The sequence below is a fragment of the Notechis scutatus genome, chromosome 2 (genome assembly GCF_049901735.1).
Source record: "Notechis scutatus isolate UNSWTSFEM ecotype Mainland chromosome 2, rNotScu1.2, whole genome shotgun sequence".
Lineage (NCBI taxonomy): Eukaryota > Metazoa > Chordata > Lepidosauria > Squamata > Elapidae > Notechis > Notechis scutatus.
Window position 1 is genome coordinate 243,970,724 of NC_142010.1, and position 18,553 is coordinate 243,989,276.

Below are 18,553 nucleotides of genomic sequence, written 5' to 3' on the forward strand. Positions count from 1 at the left end.
CACCTGATGTATCAGCGCTTCTTTGCCCTTCACTAAACTGGGCATGGGCATGGGAAGTTTGACAGCCCTGTTATAAAAAAATCCTTAAAAAAAAAAAAAAGAATGGGTTGCCTGATTAATTGAAAACAGCTTTTCAGTTGGATGGTATTCAATTCATTAACAATTAAATTACACAGCTGCCTTTTTTAAATCAAAAGTTTGTTAAATTGAACGAACAAAAGAGTAGAAACAAGGTGCTTCACCAATTATACAAATATCTATGTTCAAATATGAACACAGCTTAATAGTTATTTCATGGTTCTGTGAATTTTCTCCATCAAGACACTAAGCAGATCAGCAACCCACCTAGCAGTAAGATCTTACCAGATACAACTGAAAAATTACAAGTGTGTTTTTTGTAGTGTCTACTATATTTATTGTGCTACTAATAGATCTCTGCAAGGCAGTGGGTGAAGGCCAGGGAAGAAAATTGCATGATGTGGACCTGCAGAACTTATTCTACAAAAAAACAAACAAACCTATATTTCTCCTTAGTTGATGTGTCACATCTCTAGACAGTGTGAATTATTCAGGGACGGACACACACATTGGTGAACACACATTTACAATAAAGGGAACTACTGAGATATTTTGGACACACAAAGTTGCATATTTTTTGAGATCTGTGAATATAATGAATATTAAAGGCTATTTTAAATTGGCCTAGAATTTCTAATAGCATAGGGAATTCCTTTATAGGTATACTTTTAAAATCAAAGAGTTAGAATCTAAATGAAATCAGCTACAAAGACTGCATGTAAATCAATTTCTTTGGTTGCAGATTGTGTGTCTTGTGGGTGGGAGATAGCTGGTAGGTATTTAAAAAAAAACCTGCAACATCCTCGCAGAGTAAATAAAGGTAAAGGTTCCCCTTGAACATACATGCTAGTCATTTCCAGTTCTAGGGGTCGGTGCTCTCATCTCCGTTACAAAGCCGAAGAGCCAGCGCTGTCCGAAGACGTCTCCGTGGTCATGTGGCTGGCATGACTAAACACCACAGGCACACAGAACGCTGCTACCTTCCCACCAAAGTGGTCTCTATTTTTCTACTTGCATTTTTACATGCTTTCAAACTCCTAGGTTGGCAGAAACTAGGACAAGTAACGGGAGCTCACTCCATTATGCGGTTCTAGGGATTCAAACCACTGAACTGCTGACCTTTCTGATTGACAAGCTCAGTGGCTTAACCACCGAGCCACCGCATTTTCTGTGCGGCATCAGTTCAGCCTTTGGATATAAATGATCTCGCGCTAGGAAGTGTCAAGTGGAAGATACCAAGAAGAATGAGATTTTAGCTGTGATCCCCTCCAAATTATCCCAATCTATTAATAGAGGGGACCACTCCAATTTGGGATGCAGAAGTGAGATTGCATCACCTTTCTAATACTGCTAATATTTATTTTCTTTGGAAACAACATCCAGAGAAATATTCACCAAATCAGAGAACAGATAGAGGTGCTTCTTACTTCTCATTCACCCCAAACATACTAGTCTTCTACATTCTGGAGGCATTATCCAGGTTTGATCAATGGACATAAAATGTCACATTCCCATGTAGCAATTTCAGGATACGTCAAGGAATGAGCCTCTATTTTGCAAAGAAACTGGCAGTGCTTTTATCATATATAAAGAAGAGACGTTTTGGCAAACATGAAAACTGTTCAGAAATAAACACAACTACCAATCACTCCTGCTTTCTTTTTCAAAAAAATTCAACAGACTAAGTGGACTATATTCCTTTTCTTTATCTGGGAGGCCTTGGGAGCAAAAAAAATGCAAAATTAATTGCTAACAGAATGCATGGCAAAAGTTTTTTTAAATCCCAAGTTGGAAAAAAAAAAGTCATCATGCTTGCGCTGAAAGTATGTAACAAGATTTCACTAAACCGTACAGCACAACTATCTCTCTTTTTTGACAAGGCAACAAGCTACACACATATTTTTATCACTTCCTCCTACCTGCGCAATGTAGAAAAGATGTGCAGGGGAGATTTCACTTTCTTTTCTGACAGTTTTTTGTTGTGCGTACTGTTTGATTTTTCTTTGCCATTTTTCCATTGCTGTGTAACAAATGTTTGCATAATTCTGCAAAATATGAAACAAACAAGTACTCTGAGAATCTGACTGGATAAAACAACCAATCAATCAATCTATGTAGTGCGTGCATACCTAACCCAGAATGGAAATTTAAGTCTAAATTGACAATGGGAGTCCTGGAAATCGATGTTCTGTTTCAAACTGGATTAGATTGACTGAACTGAAATGTTCTCGCTGTTATACTTTCCTAGTAACCACTATATTTAGCTTTTATACTAGAAGCTAGTATAAAAGTCTAGAATATCAGAAGGTATTTTAACACATCTACTGTATGCTCAAAGCTATCTGCAACTCTTTCAACAGTTGGAAAAACAAGGAGAGAATTCAGAAAGGAGGATGCAACATGCATTGTAGTCCATTTAATCACCCTTAATTTATCTTCCATGCTGCTGAATATAATCTATGGATAGCATTCTTGCAAATGATAAGGAATAGATTTTTCACTTTTGTAATCTATTCTGCAGAATATCACTATATTGATATTTCCTACAGCTTTTCATTCAAATCCTTACAGTTAAAATATCCGAAACCCCCATTCCAAAAAGTAACAAGGTTCCTGTTTTAGGTCGATAAATAAGACAGGATTCTTCAGATTTTCTTTTCTGTCTAAAGCATAAAATTCATAAATTTATCTCAAAGTGGCCTAAAAGTCTTGGCTTCTTAAATTTTTCAAGAGACCAACTCTAAGAAATACAATTCACGAATTGCTGATTTAGCTTTTGGGTTTGTTCATGCCTAAAACATTTGTATAAGATTGACCTTAAATATCCATTCATACATTCTGAGAAAATAAAAAGACAAAATTATTCCAATTTGTTACAGTCATGCAAGGCATTGTAATAGTCAAAGATAACTATTGTTAATATGGTTTATCTAACTGGAGAAAACTGCAAAAGAGAGTAATTTTTTTTTACATAGATTATAAAACGAAATGGTAAATCTTGGCGCATTTTTAAGGGCTGTCAGAAACATTGCTAGAGTTGTTAATAATTCAAAGTGCATTTACTAGAAAATACTGTAGCCAGAAACAATACCTTGCAACTAGAAGCTAATACTTATGCATAACACATTCATGTCTCTCTTTGGGAAAACTTACTTCTTTAGCTGATGCCCCAGTCCAAATCTTTCTTTAGTAGAGATCTGAAATACATCAATGGTGGGCACTGTCGAATAAAAGATATTGTTGAAAAAACAGGGGCAAACATGTTGTTTAAAGGTTATAATTAATTGTAGTTGATGCTATAGTTGGGCAATCAAGGGCTCTAAAACACGAGGTGCTCCAATTCTCATTCAAAGATACCCAGAGTACTCCAAGATTATAGTTCTAAATTTGGCAGCAAAAATATATATATTTTCAGTAGAATTTTTAATCTTATTGGGGAGAAAGAGAGAGAAGAGAAAGTATAAATTACCATATATTTTGCACTGTAAGGAGCACTTTTTTCACCCAAAAAGTCGGTGGAAATGTCTGTGTCTTATAGAGCAGGGGTCCCCAACCACCGGTCCGCGGACCGGTACTGGTCCGCGGAACAAGTCCTACCGGGCCGCTGGTTGCTGGGCGCCGCCATCTTTTTTGATGAAAAAGTGCTTCCGGTGAGCTTTTCCGGTAGAAAGCTCACCGGAAGCACTTTTCATCAAAAAGATGGCGGCGCTTGCTCTGGTGAGCTTTTCCAGGTAGAAAGCCATTTCTACCCGGAAAAGCTCACCGGAAGCGCTGGCGCCGCCATCTTTTTTTGATGAAAAAGTGCTTCCGGTGAGGTCACCGGAAGCACTTTTTCATCAAAAAAAGATGGCGGCGCCCAGCTAATGCCGGTACCGGGCTGCGGCGCCCAGCTGATGCCGGTACCGGGCCGCGGCATAAAAAAGGTTGGGGATCACTGTTATAGAGTGAAGGTTGCCGAAGCTCCGCCTATCTGCCGGCCCCCTACCCTTCAGCCTCTGCCTCCCAGCAATTTGCTTCCTTGAAGCATACAGCCTTGTCAGCTTCAGCACAGCCTGGTTTAGCATGAGCAGCTGATTGGCGGTTGAACTAGCCTCCCAGAATAATGCCGATTTGCTGTTCCAGGCTGCAGGGATCGGTGCTGCCCATCGTTGCTGCCGCCGCCTCTTTGTGCCCCTTTTTCGGCCTCTGCGCATCCCGTTTTCGGCCTCCACACACCCCATTTTAGGCTTCTGCACATCCTGTTTTGGGCTTGTTCCAGGCACTGCCTGGAATGGGATGAAAACAGGGATGCGCGGAGGCCAAAAAATGGGGTATGCAGAGGCAGCACCGATCCCCGCAGCCTGGAACAGCTAATTGGCGGTATTCTGGGAGGCCGATCCGACCGCAAATCAGCTGTTCGTGCTAAATCAGGCTGATGCTGAAGCTGAAGCTGAGCAGGCTGTTTGCTGTTTGCTGCAAGGAGGCAAATTGCTGGGAGGCAGAAGCAGACTTTTTTTTTTTTGCTTGTTTTTTCCCCCTCCCAAAGCTAGGTGCGTCTTATGGTCTGGAGCGTCTCATAGTGAAAAATATACGTCTCTGCAAGACAAAACATTATTTTCCAATCTAAACTCCTGCTGAGCCATTTCCAAATACTGAAAACCTTTTAACCTTGCCCTTCTGATGAAATTGCCACATCATCAGAGACATTTCCCTCATTCCTCCCAGAAGCTGTTAAAAAAGCCACCACCACCAAAAAAGGAAAAACGCCTAAAGCCTTTAATGTTTTCCCACTCCTGTTATATGAGCAGAATGAAGTACTAGATACAACTAAGGTAAATGATGTATTAGAAAAAACACTTAGAGCTGTGCATAACAATGGATTAAAAAAATTCCTGTAGCTTCCATGCTAGCAACTTTTTCCAGTAGTAACCACAACACATCTAGACAGCTCCAGTAATCTCTGGAGCTGATTTGGAATAAGTTGCTTAATTGGACTCCACTCAGACAGGTGCTGAATCTCATACCCATTTCATACCCATTCCAATCAAATGAGAAACTCCAATTCCTACAATCTTAGTGCTCACAAAGCAATACCTCCTCTTCTCACTTTATCAGTAGGATAAATCTTAAGAATGAGTGATGAGAATAATTTGCAATGATGTGTCCAATTCAAATTTGCTACTGAAACCAAGCAAATTATTCTAGGTTGAAATTTTGATCATAACTGGAATTCAGTTGTCCTAAAGATGCTTTTTCAAGAACTCTGAAGAAGCTTCTTGGATGAGAAGCTAAATGTCTTCAAAGAAAAACCAGAAAGTCCTGTTGCCTCTTCAAAAAGCACTTTTGGGGCAACCATGACCTGAATGACTCAGAATCTCCATAGACAGAGGCACAAATGATGATGCAGAAGAACTTGATTTTAATGATTGTTAACACTATTAAGTGCAGCAGCTCTTTAATAATGTTTTAACCTGAACTCCATATGGGATTTTCCAAGCAGCTCATTTATCAATTCACCTTACTGGCTTTTCTCTTCCCACACTGGAATCAGATCCTCTTTTCACTAAAGAGTTTTACTTTGCTGACTATACCACTCCCTTCGTACCTGGACAAAAACCCTACCTGCCTGAGATCTTTGCTTGATGCAGAATAAAGCATCAAGACTTCTGCTAGTATTTCTCCAAAGCCTTTTTTAAGATCATTCCTATTTTACCAATATGGAACGGGGGATGGGGCAATTGCTTTTCGGACCTGTGGCAAGTTGTGGAGAAGGAAAGAAATGGTTGGCCCTTCTTGCATTTTTTCTTGCCATCCTCTGAATGTGTCTGCAAGATTGAAACTATTTCCTGTTCTCTGGCAATCATAGGGCTTGGAAGAGATATGGGGATATTTATTCCCTTGAAGATAAAGTGATATGATACCAACTGAGAAAAAGAGAGCAGCTTGGTTGATGAATCAGCCTATTCAGTGATGGCAAGTTAGGCAGAAATGATTTGTATGAATGAGAGTAAATATATATGTCCCAGGATAATGTGGCAGGATCCAGTCTGGGTTGATCACCTGGACCAGAAGTTTAGTCTTCTGAGCTTTTGCATGCATGCTGGAGTCCATCCTCAGGGAACTTCTCTCTCACTGAAATATTTCACAAATTCTGGTGACAGAGAAGTTCCCTGAGGATGGGGTTCAGCATGAGTCTGAAACCCCAGAAGACTAAACTTCTGGTTCCGGTAGGATGATCTAAACATCTTACCATTCTGTATTTCAACTCTGCTATTGGATACAATTCAAAATCCGCAGTTATGGGGTGGATGAAAACATCTGCAAGTTCTGTAAATTATGCAGATTCCAAACATTGGAACAGTTTCATATTCTTTCACTGAATAAGGAGTTAAATGAAACAGGAACATGATACGTGTGGTGACTGCCATTTTTAGTAGTTGGCAGGTTTGTACTTTTTGTGCCTATCAGATATATCTGACATTGGACGTTGTAGAATTTTATTTCAAGCCTTACTTGGCAATAAAATGAGTCTGACTTGCAGGGACATTGCCTGAAAACTTAATGTAGCTGTTGGAGAAATGAAAGCAAAGAGAGCAGAGAATACAGAAAGAGAGATAACAATGCACAAAGGCAATGCATAATTTATAAAACAGGCCATCTGAAGCAGAAACTTTTTTTTGCTATCCTTTTGTGAGTATTTCATTGCCCATCTATGATGTGTGCGAGTATTATTAAAATTGGAAAAAGTATTAAAGGAAAAAAGAGCCCCTGGTTTGTTTTTAAGAAAAAGAAGGGTCTTCTTTTGATGGTGGTGAAGTATTAATACTGCTAGAGAAAATTAGAAATCTGGGCTGAAAAGAGGCTTAGGAAAGTATAAAGTTTTAGGAAAGTATAAAGTTTCTAAAAGGAAAAAGGTTATGGAACTGGTGTTATGGAAGTCCTCTCTTTGAATACTTTTAAGGCTAGTATTGTATTTTTATGCAGATGTTTTTTGAATTTCTATATTTGTGCAATAAAGTATGTTATATAACGATGGCATGTACATATATATGTTATATAACTAAGTGCATGACCACGGTGATAACAATGAGCTCTTGTCCCTTGAAAAAAGTGTCCAATTATGAAAACAAGAGACAGGTTAGACTTATCAAAAGAACACAGCTGATTTCTTTAATACAACGGGGGTTTGTTTGGAAATCATAGCTAGATACTTTTAGAGCAGCTCAGCATTGAATCAGCACTTGGATGTAAACAAAAACAACCTTCAGGGTTACATTTCAAAAATACTTGCATTAGTATAATTAGATACTGCAAATTATAACAGCTGGTTTAGAAAAATTTTAAAAAATGAAAATTAGTAAAAGCAGAAGGAACCATTTTATCAAGTCACAGAACCAATTATGATACTGAAATTTTGGTTTACTGCAATTAAAATAATAGCCTATCAAAATGTAAAACTGAGTGAAGAACAGTCCTCTATAAAAGGCTTATAATGACTTTTATCTCAGCAAATATTTAAAGTGTTACTTAATTGGACCTAGTTTACTGAATCTCTAATGCCATATGTTGCTATTAATGGAGAACTATAATTTTGTCTATTCTTTTGTTCTTCCTTGCAGTATTAATATTTATAAATATATTTATATACAAGTATTATTTGCATTCTTAATTGCTTGGCTATAATCCAAATCACCATAACAGCCACTGGAATAATCATATAAGAAAAGAAAATACTAGAGGGTTATATGCAGCCTTTTTGAAGTTTTGTTGTTGTTAAGGAACAGTATCAAAGAATACAATAATTTTTGCTGGAGTATCTAGTGATTAACCCTAATTTTTGCCTCAAGTAATCATACTGTACTAATTGGACAAATTACTTGCAGCCTCAGATGATCTAATGTTATAAATTAACACAATAATTTAATATACACCATCATAAGTGAATTATTTAGTAAAAATTAGAAACAATTAGTCAAATCTTTATCACCAATTTCCAAACTTGACTCATGGCAATAGACTAATAGACGTCCTTGAGACAAGCTTGAGTTCTAATTACTATATCCATGTAGTTCTCTTGGCAGGATCCATTTGCTGTCTTCAGGGAGGGTTTGTTTTTGTTTTAGTTTCCAAATCTAAATCCATTGCTCTAGAATTTTCATCCAAGCACTAACCAGGGTCAATCTTTATTAACTTCCAAGATTAGTGAAGGTCTATAAAGATCTTACTTAGGAGGAAGACTACCAGAGAATATCAGGCAGTTGATTAGACTGAGAAAATGAAATATGTCTTGGAAACAGGCAACCTTTGTGTGCACATGCTATGTAGTCCCCAGAACTTACTTAAGTTATTTACTTAGATTTATATGCCACACTAATCCAAAAGGACTCTGAGTGGTTTACATTCCTCTTTTACAATAAGAAGGCTAAAAATCAGAGTAAACAAATGAAGCCATTTACATTTGGAACTGAAATTGTAGCTATGGACCAAGCACCAAACAAAACTCTTTAGCCTTCCATACTATGTTCCCATATAACACTTTGCCCAGTTCCCAATTTCTATAGATCAAATCTGTTTCAAAATCTCTAGTCTCTAAAATAGTATATGTGCTGGCAAATATATTTAATTGTGGCAGCAGCAGGGCTCAGAGAAACTGGGAAACTCATAAGCACCCTGATTATTATTTTGTTAAAACTCTTGGGCATAACCTGCTGCCAAAGATATTCCAAGGCCTGACACCATCTGGCAGAAGGTCACCCCAGCCATTTTTGCAAATGTCTCTTGCCCTCTGGCTGCTACAAATCTGTTGACAAGCTCTTTGGTAGTTCCTGGAATGTCTTCATCTAAGCTGGGTGGCCCATGCACTGCTGTTAACTCAGGCTGCTTCTCATGTTGCCCAATCTTTGAAAACGTCTCATGGACATCTAACACCACCATCCATTCAGTCCAAGGCTTCAAGCACTTTCCACACGTCATGTGGCCCAGATCTCAATCAATCTTCTCCTCTTTTCTCTCTTTTCTTCTTCTGCCATCCAATATACACCAAGCCCTCAAAAATCCCTACCTCATAGTTCCTTCATTTCCTGTTGCATCCAATCTGTTCCAGTAACTTTTACTGCACATTCATTTCCCTTTCAATAATTTTCACTATTCTGTTTTGTCTAGCTTCCCCTTCCAACGCTCCGTACTATTGAGCTCAAAGAATATTTTCCTTTTAGATACCCACAATATTTCAGAAATCTTTGTATTACTAAGAAATATTGGATATCCTTTAAGCTGAAGTTATGTATAATGGAAAGCATAGCTTGCATTCACATAAGCACCCTGATTATTATTTTGTTTTTCATCTTCTCTTCTAGGATGGTGTAAAGTTTGAAGAAAAGGACATGGATGGGAGAGAGACATAGGTTCGATTTATATGACTCCTTGACCACTTTCACTCTCAGCCAACCTATTTCACAGGCTATCATTGTGGGGATAATATGTGGAGAAAACCTATGGAAAACTCCTTAAGCTCTTATAGGAATGAAGGGAATACCAATAAAATATTTATTACTGGCTGTACATTCATACCAATAGTTACTTCAAAAGCAAGCAAAACAGGAAGGCACTCCTGCATCAAATAAGTCCTTGAAGTAACAACCGTTGGTTTAGTGACCATTCTTATCACTTATATCTTTTATGTACACTGACAGCTTATGCAATGAAGGCAAATTCCTTGTGTGTCCAATCAACTTGGCCAATAAAGAATTCTGTTCTGTTCTGTTCTGTTCTGTTCTGTTCTGTTCTGTTCTGTTCCGTTCCGTTCCATACCATTTCTATTTCTATTTCTATTTCTATTTCTATTTCTATTATCTGATAACATTACACAAAAGCGTTCAAATGATATTCCCAGGACCCCTAGAGCTGTCAGGCCATCTTCAGGGACCATAATGAAGAAAACCCCTCCCTGACTCTTATTTAGTTCATTTCTATAGCCACCCATCTCACCCATTTCTATAGTTCCCCCATCTGGGAGGTAAAAATTCTAAAATTTGGAATATCAAATTAGAATTCTTACTGCAAATGGGGAACATGCTATTGCCCATAATTCATGGCTCCACTGGCCTTAGAAAAACACACAAGCTTGTAAAGTTCAGAACAAAACAAACAAACAAACACCAGTGGAACTTTTGACCTTTCATTAAACACACTTGCTAGGGATGAACACGGGGCAATGTCCTTTCTCTGTTATTCTGAGATATATATGCAACCAATAGCTAAGTTCTTAAAGTTCCCTGCATGACTCAACTATTCCCAAGAAGACAAATTAAAATAGAAAAAGCCTTCTGGAGGGTCAGAAGCTAGAAATTGTTTGTCCCATTATTTTATAGGAAGACAATGTGGTGAAGGGAAAACAGCAGCTTCCTTGTAAGTAAGCCACAATTCCTGACTGTAAGTCTCTGCAGATTCAGGGATAGCTACATGTAAAGGCTTCTCTGTAAAAAGGGCATATGTGTGGGCTGGAGAAAAAGGTAGAAGAAACAACAGATACCAGCAAACAACAACAATAACCACAAGAAGCCTGTGGAGGAAGCACCAGCTGGAATTATTGCTATCAAGACCTATATAAACAGACTGGCCTACCTTTCTATGCTATCTGGCTGAGATTCAGTTTATTTCACAGGCACAGAATAGAACTAATCCCTCATACTGGAAAACATTATTTAAGAGGAAGGAGCCAGATGGGCTTTTTCAAACTTTTGAGTCTAGAGGAACTCTTGAAATATTTTTGGCCTCAAGGAACCCCTGCACCTTCAAATATAGGCCCAAAATTACAAAATTATTTAGTTTTTACATTTGTGATTCGTCCATCTCTCTCAAATTGGGAGGTGTGAAATAATGTTAAAATTTGAAACAGGGCCTATAAATGTTAAAAAATTAGGAGAGGCAAGAGTAATTGAATATTTTTTAAATTATTTAAAAGGTGAGGGGTGGGCTGTTTAAACAGCCCCTTGGCTGCATGCTCCTTTGGGCTCCCCACATGAGGCTATGGAGCCATGTTTTAACTTCTTTTCAGAAGGCCAGGACAGTGGAAACTTTCAAGAAGATATTGGACTGCCATCTGTCAGAAATGGTATAGGGTTTCCTGTTTGAGCAGGGAGTTGGACTAGATTACCTACAAGGTCGCTTCCAACTATTCTGTTCTGTTCTGTTCTGTTCTGTTCTGTTCTGTTCTATTCTATTCTACTCTACTTCCATGTGTAGACTAATGCATACACACAAACACAATTAACAGAGTTCTTAAAAATAAATAACTTTTTTCTTACCCTCACTTCCTTACACCCTTCCCCTGGCCTTTGTTGTGGCTCCAGCCACCATTGGTGCCCAAGCCAGGCAAACCCTGTGCACACATTGGACATGAAGTGTCTCCTGTGCATACATTGGACATGAAACCCCTAAGCTGCTGCGCCTGCAGAAAGGCTGGCATACACTGTTAAGGAGAGCTCCAGCATGGAGGCCCTGTGATGTCTTTCTTCCATGCAGTCTCTCACTCCCTGTTACTCATCTCTCCTTCCCTCCTCCTTTATTCCTTAGCTCATGCACATTCCAGAGAGCCTCCAGAGGGTGGAGGGTTTTTGTTTGGTTTCTACTTTTTTCAAAAATAAGTTGTCTTCTTCCAGTAAACCTCTATGACCTCTCACTGAACTCCAGGGTTCACTGAAACCCTAGTTGAGAAATCTTGAGCCAAAGACTTCCAAAGAAGCAAATGCTTTTATGACAAGAGTGGAATGTCCACTGAGTCTGTTGGTGTGTGAGTATAACAAGCTTCAAACTGCTGCATTTTCTTTTTGGCATGATTTCTTTCTTTTTTTAAAAAATGAATTTACTTTTGAGTTGGTGGTTAGAATTGCTGACACTCTAAGAGTCTGCCTTGTTTTCAAACCCAACACTGAATTCTTAAGATCTCAGGAGAATAAACTATAGCTCTACATTTTTGCAGAGTCTACTGTTTGTTTTCTTTCACTAATAAGACAGATCCACACTTCCTTCTCTACAAGGGACTTCCAATGACAAGGGACTGCCATTGAAATTTAATTAGAAGACAGCAAAAAATAATGAAGTTACCACTTTTCTTTATTAACAATCTGTTCTGATCACTAACTATCCACACTGATTGGCTTTGGAGTATTGCTTATCTACCCATACAAGTTTTACATATTAAATAATTCTTAACAATTCAATGTATCTTTTCAAAGAGTACAGTTATGTACCACCTTAGTGAAGAAAGCTCATCATAAACACTTAGAAATCATTATGAAGATATTATACAGGAAAAAGACAAATGTAACTTACCAGGTCCATTTAAGTATTGTGTAAGTGAACAGTGCAAACGCACAATTATAGGCTCTGTGCGGATTACATCCCAGGCCACTGCAATCTCTTCCTGAATGAAGACACAACAAAACCTGTTAGCCATTATCGGCAAATTTACACTGGACTTTTTTTAAAAAAAAAAATTCACAGCTGGCAAAGGAATTGAAGGTCTCCACCTAAGTTCTTTTCTAAACTGACTGGCCAAGACAAATGTTGTATCAGCTACTATCTAATATACAAAAGGTCAGTAGTAGAACTAAAATGGGTCTTGAATGTGAACTAGCTCTATAAGTGGAAAGAAATGCCAAATTTGCATAGTTGTAACAGCATCTAAACTTTGTTCTGGAAGATTTGGTTCTCTCAGCTTCCAGAAATGAAACCAAACTCAACAACCATCTTTTACACTTGGGAAGAGATAATCTTTACAGAAAAAAACCACATGTTTGTGACAGTATAAATCACTGTAAACTGGGAATGTGCAACTTTTCTGAATCAGTAGTAACTTAATATTTGGGAGATAATAGAAGAACATCCAACCACACTTAGGGATTTCATTTTCCTCTGGGAAAAGAATTTTTTAAATGTTATGTTTGGTCTATCTGAAGGAATTAATATAGTTTGTGTATACTTTCCACCTGGCTAATTGAGAATACAGGTTTCCTACCACAGATCTTTAGTCATCACCTTCAGAGGTGGGTCTGAGGGCCACAAAATATGGGGTCAGGGACTGCACTAGAGATTGGCCATCTGTGATGTAAGCAGCTGAGGAGATCAGTGATCTAATTTAGATAATACAACTTCCATCAGGAATGGTTGAATCAGTACAAATCCAATCTGTTTTGAAGTCCATATTTTCATTTGCATGGTTCTGACCTAGGCTTCCCCAAAAAGCACGAACCCTTTGTTTTATTAAACAAAGTTGAATTTCTTGCATTCACATTCAGCCAAAGGCCTGGTAAACAGTCTTTCAAGGGTATAACTCAAGGTTAACCACACTAAATTTGATTGCAGGAAATACGACTTCAGCAATAAAGTGGTCAATGTCTGGAATACTCTACCCGACTCTGTAGTTTCTTCCCCAAACCCCAAAAACTTTAACCTTAGACTGTCTACTATTGACCTCACCCCTTTCCTAAGAGGTCTGTAGGGGGTGTGCATAAGCGCACCAACGTGCCTACTGTCCCTGTCCTATTGTTTCTTTTATTTTTCTTATATGTATCCATTTCATGTATTCATAACTATGTATATACTTATACCTATTATCTTGTAAGCGATTGACAAATCAAATCAAATAAAAATAAAAATAAATAAATATAATTAGGAGTACAGACCTTATCTAGCTTGGATAGCTGCCAAGTAAATATTTTCAAAGACAGTGCTGACAAGGAAGGACTCAGCACAGAGTCTCAGATGCACAGACAGGTCTTCACACTGTTGCATCTCTAGGGAGATGCACTGTTAATCTCTAGGGAGGGGCCATTCACCATCCACCTGAGGCTTTACTCCCATGTCGACTCTTAGTTCGTAATTGTTCTTTTTTTTTTTGGCAGCTCTGCACATGTGCAGGTTGGGAACTGGCTCCAGCTGCTCCCCCACCTCACTGCTGTCCGACTCCGAAGGCAGCTGGCCACTGCCAGACTACCCTAGCCCCATCTCTGCCTCTGACGCAGAGCCCTCATCCAAGCTTTCCTCAGCCTCCAGGACTGGCCCATGTTCCTTCCCAACCTCCTCACTGTCCGACTCAGTTGCCAGCTCTGCTAGCCGCCAGCAGGCCACAACATGCATAAGGAGCTTTTGTACAAATTTTTGCCTAATGTAGCATTCTTAAAATCAATTCTCTACTATATTTTCTTAACAAGGATAATGCAAAACTCTTATTCTTAACCACATACATTTTCCAAGCACGTTTTTTCTTCTCAAGAACACAACTATCCTGTTTTTGTATAGAAATTTCAGAAACCTTCAGGGATGTGTTCTTTTTCAGACATAACTGGGATAATGTTTTTATCCAATGAAATTAGCTCATTGTAATTCCAGGTGTGTCACATAGGGCTTAGTTTAGCCAGATCTCACAAATGTTATTCCAAAGAAATCTAGGGCAGATTGCTTTTATAGGCATTTACCTTTGGAAATCATTCTGCAAATATTTACACTGAAAATAGAAACACATTCCCCCACATTCAAGAAAGGTTTATGAATTTTAAAAAAGAAGTGCTATCTGCCTGTGAACAATTGACTTCATATCCTACTGAAAAACAGAGACAGCTGCTTTTCAAACTTCATTATACAACCTTGTTATTAGATTACTTACATCAAGAAAGCTAACATCAATATGCAGATCAATATCTACATCATCAATGGCTCCATATTCCCTGAAAGGAAAGAACATTACATTATATCTAAGTCTGATATTTTTGATCATACTTCTCAAGCTAACTGACTATGAAGAGCAGTTTAAACAGAAAAAGTGTGCTCTTATAGTGAAAGGGTTTTCGTTTGCCAATGGATTAGGATAAATAATTCTTTAGTGATAGAATGAATGTTCTATTTGCTGCAACTCCCCTATTCATAGTTCAGCAAAACCATGAAGACTGCCTGCTAGTGAAAATAGATATAATTTGACTGGACGAAAAAATTGTCAACACTAAAGTGCACAAAGAATGAATGTGCTAATAGAATAAGCATCTCTTCCAATAAAGAAGCTTTGAAAAAATATAGCCAATGAATAATATTTGCAAGTCCCATCCCCGAGGGAGATACACCTAGTGGGACCCAAAAGAAGGGCCTTTTCTGTGGTGGCTCCCTCTCTCTGGAACATCATTCCCCCAGAGATTTGAATGGCCCCCACTCTAGCATTCTTCTCAAAGGCACTGACGACCTGGTTCTGCCAGAAGGCCCGAGGGACCCAGAGCAGGATGGAGCCCATCAAATGGCTCATGTGATCTGCTGTCGTCGGGGCGGAGGGTGAGAATTGGGGGGGGGGGGTGATTTATTTATTTATTCCAGATTTTGTTTTATTGTACTTTATTAATTTGATACTTTTTGTTAGTTTTATTGTTTTTTTTTATTTTAAATATGGTTTAAATATGGTTTTCTGTAAAACCATATTTACTTTCTCGAGTTGCCATGGGCGAATAGGCGGCAATATAAATTCAATAAATAAATAAAATAATAAATAAATTTGGAAATGTGATTTCACTGAATTCAATATTTGCTTAATAATAAAAGGATATATGCCTACGGAATATTTGTAGCTCAGGGTTGAATGTAGGGTCCTTCATGCTGTGTGAGCTTATTAGTTTTTTTGCAGACATTTCATTCCTAAACTAGGTAATATCACTGCACTGATGATGTTATGTAGTTTGGTAGTGAAAGGTTAATAATAAACATCAAGCGAACATAACTATTTTTTTAAGCTCATCAATTATAAATATTGTTTAAGCTCATCTGAAGAATCAATACTATATTCCCACAGACTTCATATACTGCATAAGAAAACTAGAATTTATCTTCTAAAAAAGGGTCCCCAACCCCCCCCCCCCGCCCGGCCCCCCCCCCAAAAAACCCCCCCCCGGCCCCCCCTTTCCGGGCCCCCCCCTTTTTTTTGGGAACCCCCCTTGAAACCCCCCCCCCGAAACCCCCCCCCAACCCCCCCCCCCCCCTTCCTCCCCCCCCCCCCCCCCCCCCCCCCCCCCCCCCCCCCCCCCCCCCCCCCCCCCCCCCCCCCCCCCCCCCCCCCCCCCCCCCCCCCCCCCCCCCCCCCCCCCTCCCCCTTCCTCTTCTAGAATGAATCTGGGTGAAACCAAGAGTTTTGTTATTTCTTCAAAAGAAAGAAATATTAAGTGTTCTAACTTCTTTGACAACAATTTTACCTATCATTTTCCAAGGTAAAGGTATTCTCCTATGGATGCTGTCCAGTATTCGACAATTGCTATAAAAGCTATCTTTTATATGTAAGAAAAAGCTCAAGCTCTGGATAAAAATCCATATAACAGTTGTAATTAGGCTGCAAATTTCTTAAGCTGTTAAATTCATTTAGAATCACAATGTTCAGCAAACACGTTCTCTTTTCATCTACAACTTATGAAAGAGACACTGCTTTTGACATTTCATTTCAAGAAGGAAGGAACTTTGGTAAAAATTTCATGGGTGGTCTTCTTGCACTTATTCTAGTTAAAAGGCCAAATTGTGTGTGTGTGTGTTTTTGTGCAAGGGGGGGAGACAGTTTAAGTGTCCAATTCATCTCTGTGCAATCAGCCCTCTGGAAAGCTGCAGCCTTCCTGGATTCCTCATGTTCACTCATAGCCAAGAGAAGACACCATAAGCAGAGTCCCCTCCAATTTGTGTGTGTGTGTGTGTGGGGGGGAGTGGATTTATGATGTGTTGATAGATAGGCAATATTCAGAAAAGAACACCAGCAGCAGTTGCCTCTGCTATCATTTCTAAAAACAACAACAACCCCAAACAACATCACCAAGAGAATTTTAAAAGACATTCTCCCGCAAATTAGGTAGAAAAGCAGACACCTCCATAAAATTTTTAAAAGTTGCAGGGCAGTTTTTGGCACAGTATTAATTTTTGAATCTTCTTACGTGTGTTACAGGAGTTTCCAAAACACGCCAATCAAAAACTGGCTCACCTATTCCCAAATATCAGCCCCAGTTACAAAATATTCATAAACCAAAACTGTTTAAGTAGAGAGCATACACTACCATTTCCTCCCCAGAATTTTCCTTATTAGCCTAGATTACTTTGGTTTTCTAAACATACTTCCAAATCAATCTCTGTCAAAGAAGACTTGTAAAGCCCATGAGTCATTCTTGTAAATACAGGTAGTCTTTGACTTAGGACCACATTTGATCCCAAAATTTATGTTGCTAAATGAAACATTTGTTAAGTAAGTTTTATGACCTTTCTTGCCACAATTGTTAAGTGAATCATTGCAGCTGTTAAGTTAGTAACACAATTGTTTAAAGTGAATCTGGCTTCCCCATTGATTTTGCTTGTCAGAAGATCGTAAGAGGTGATCATATGACCCCAGGACACTGGAACCATCAAAAATATGAACCGGTTGCCAAGCTTCTGAATTTTGATCACATCCAATGGGGATGCTACAACATGCATACATGTGAAAACTAATAATAAGTCACTTTTTTCAGTGCCGTTGTAACAGTCACTAAATGAACTGTTGTAAATCAAGGACTACCTGTACAGATGTTGCTAGAAACTGGCCTTTTGTTTTGGAACATTTCAGCTTCTCATTTGTTTCTTGCAATAATAGAAGTGCAGAGAGTCTGAGAAGCCTCAAGAAAAAGCAGTTCCTTGCCCATCTCTTGTCTAAATAGAAATATCTTTATGTTACAGGGCTATGTCATGGCAGCTTGAAAAAGCACTGCATGTTATTGATGGATGAGTTGGAATGGAAAGTGGAAACGAGGCCTCCTATGAAGGTGACCCTGGTTTAATTTACAGTGATGTCCCAGTTGCCAGATTAGGTTATGGAGGTTGGAGACTAGCCATAAAGCTGAGAATAAAAATCAATCAGTATTCAAGGGAGCATTTTTTTTGACCACCAAGGAAGTTAAAACACATTCAACAGTTTGCACACAAGAGATGGCTTCTTTTTTTAAAAAAAGAAAGAAAGTGATGCTTCCTCATTTATTTGTTCCAAGCCAGAAGCAGTCAGCTTCTTAATGAATTGAGTCTCAAAAGACACTAAAGCAGGTACTGAAGAAATTAAGCATGGTGTTTTTTTTAAAAAAAATAAAAAGTTAAATTTACTTTCGTAACTGCAAACCCAATGGGAGCTTATTATGAAGCTATGTACAGTTTTTCAACCATAGCAGTTATCAGGATATGCAATTAAATGATTATCTTACTCATTTCCTCCTTGGACTTTAATCTCAAACATTCTGTATACTCAATGAATTTCCACTTAATTCAAACAGCATGTAATGAAAATATTTTTCCCCTGTCCATATTGTCTAAGGAGCTGGAATGTACACTCGCAATTCAATTTGCACGTCACTGAGCAAATGAAACAAATGAATGTTAAGGTAACTTTTGGTCCATTGAGGATCTGGATAACTGGAGTGAGTACCAATGAAATAGTCTTGGAAGGTTATGCTCAAAAACGGACAAA

At 38.6% G+C, this 18,553-nt stretch overlaps 1 protein-coding gene across 1 annotated transcript in view; it reads right to left on the reverse strand.

Moving 5' to 3' along the window:
• Nucleotides 1–18,553, reverse strand: part of PARP8 (poly(ADP-ribose) polymerase family member 8) — a 175,537-nt gene that overhangs the window by 48,660 nt on the left and 108,324 nt on the right. The window contains exons 9-12 of the mRNA XM_087958448.1: nt 14,723–14,783; nt 12,391–12,481; nt 3,232–3,298; nt 1,998–2,123 (exon numbers count right to left, since the gene is read on the reverse strand). Coding sequence (XP_087814574.1) covers nt 1,998–2,123; nt 3,232–3,298; nt 12,391–12,481; nt 14,723–14,783 — 345 coding nt within the window. The remainder of the gene's footprint in view (nt 1–1,997; nt 2,124–3,231; nt 3,299–12,390; nt 12,482–14,722; nt 14,784–18,553) is intronic.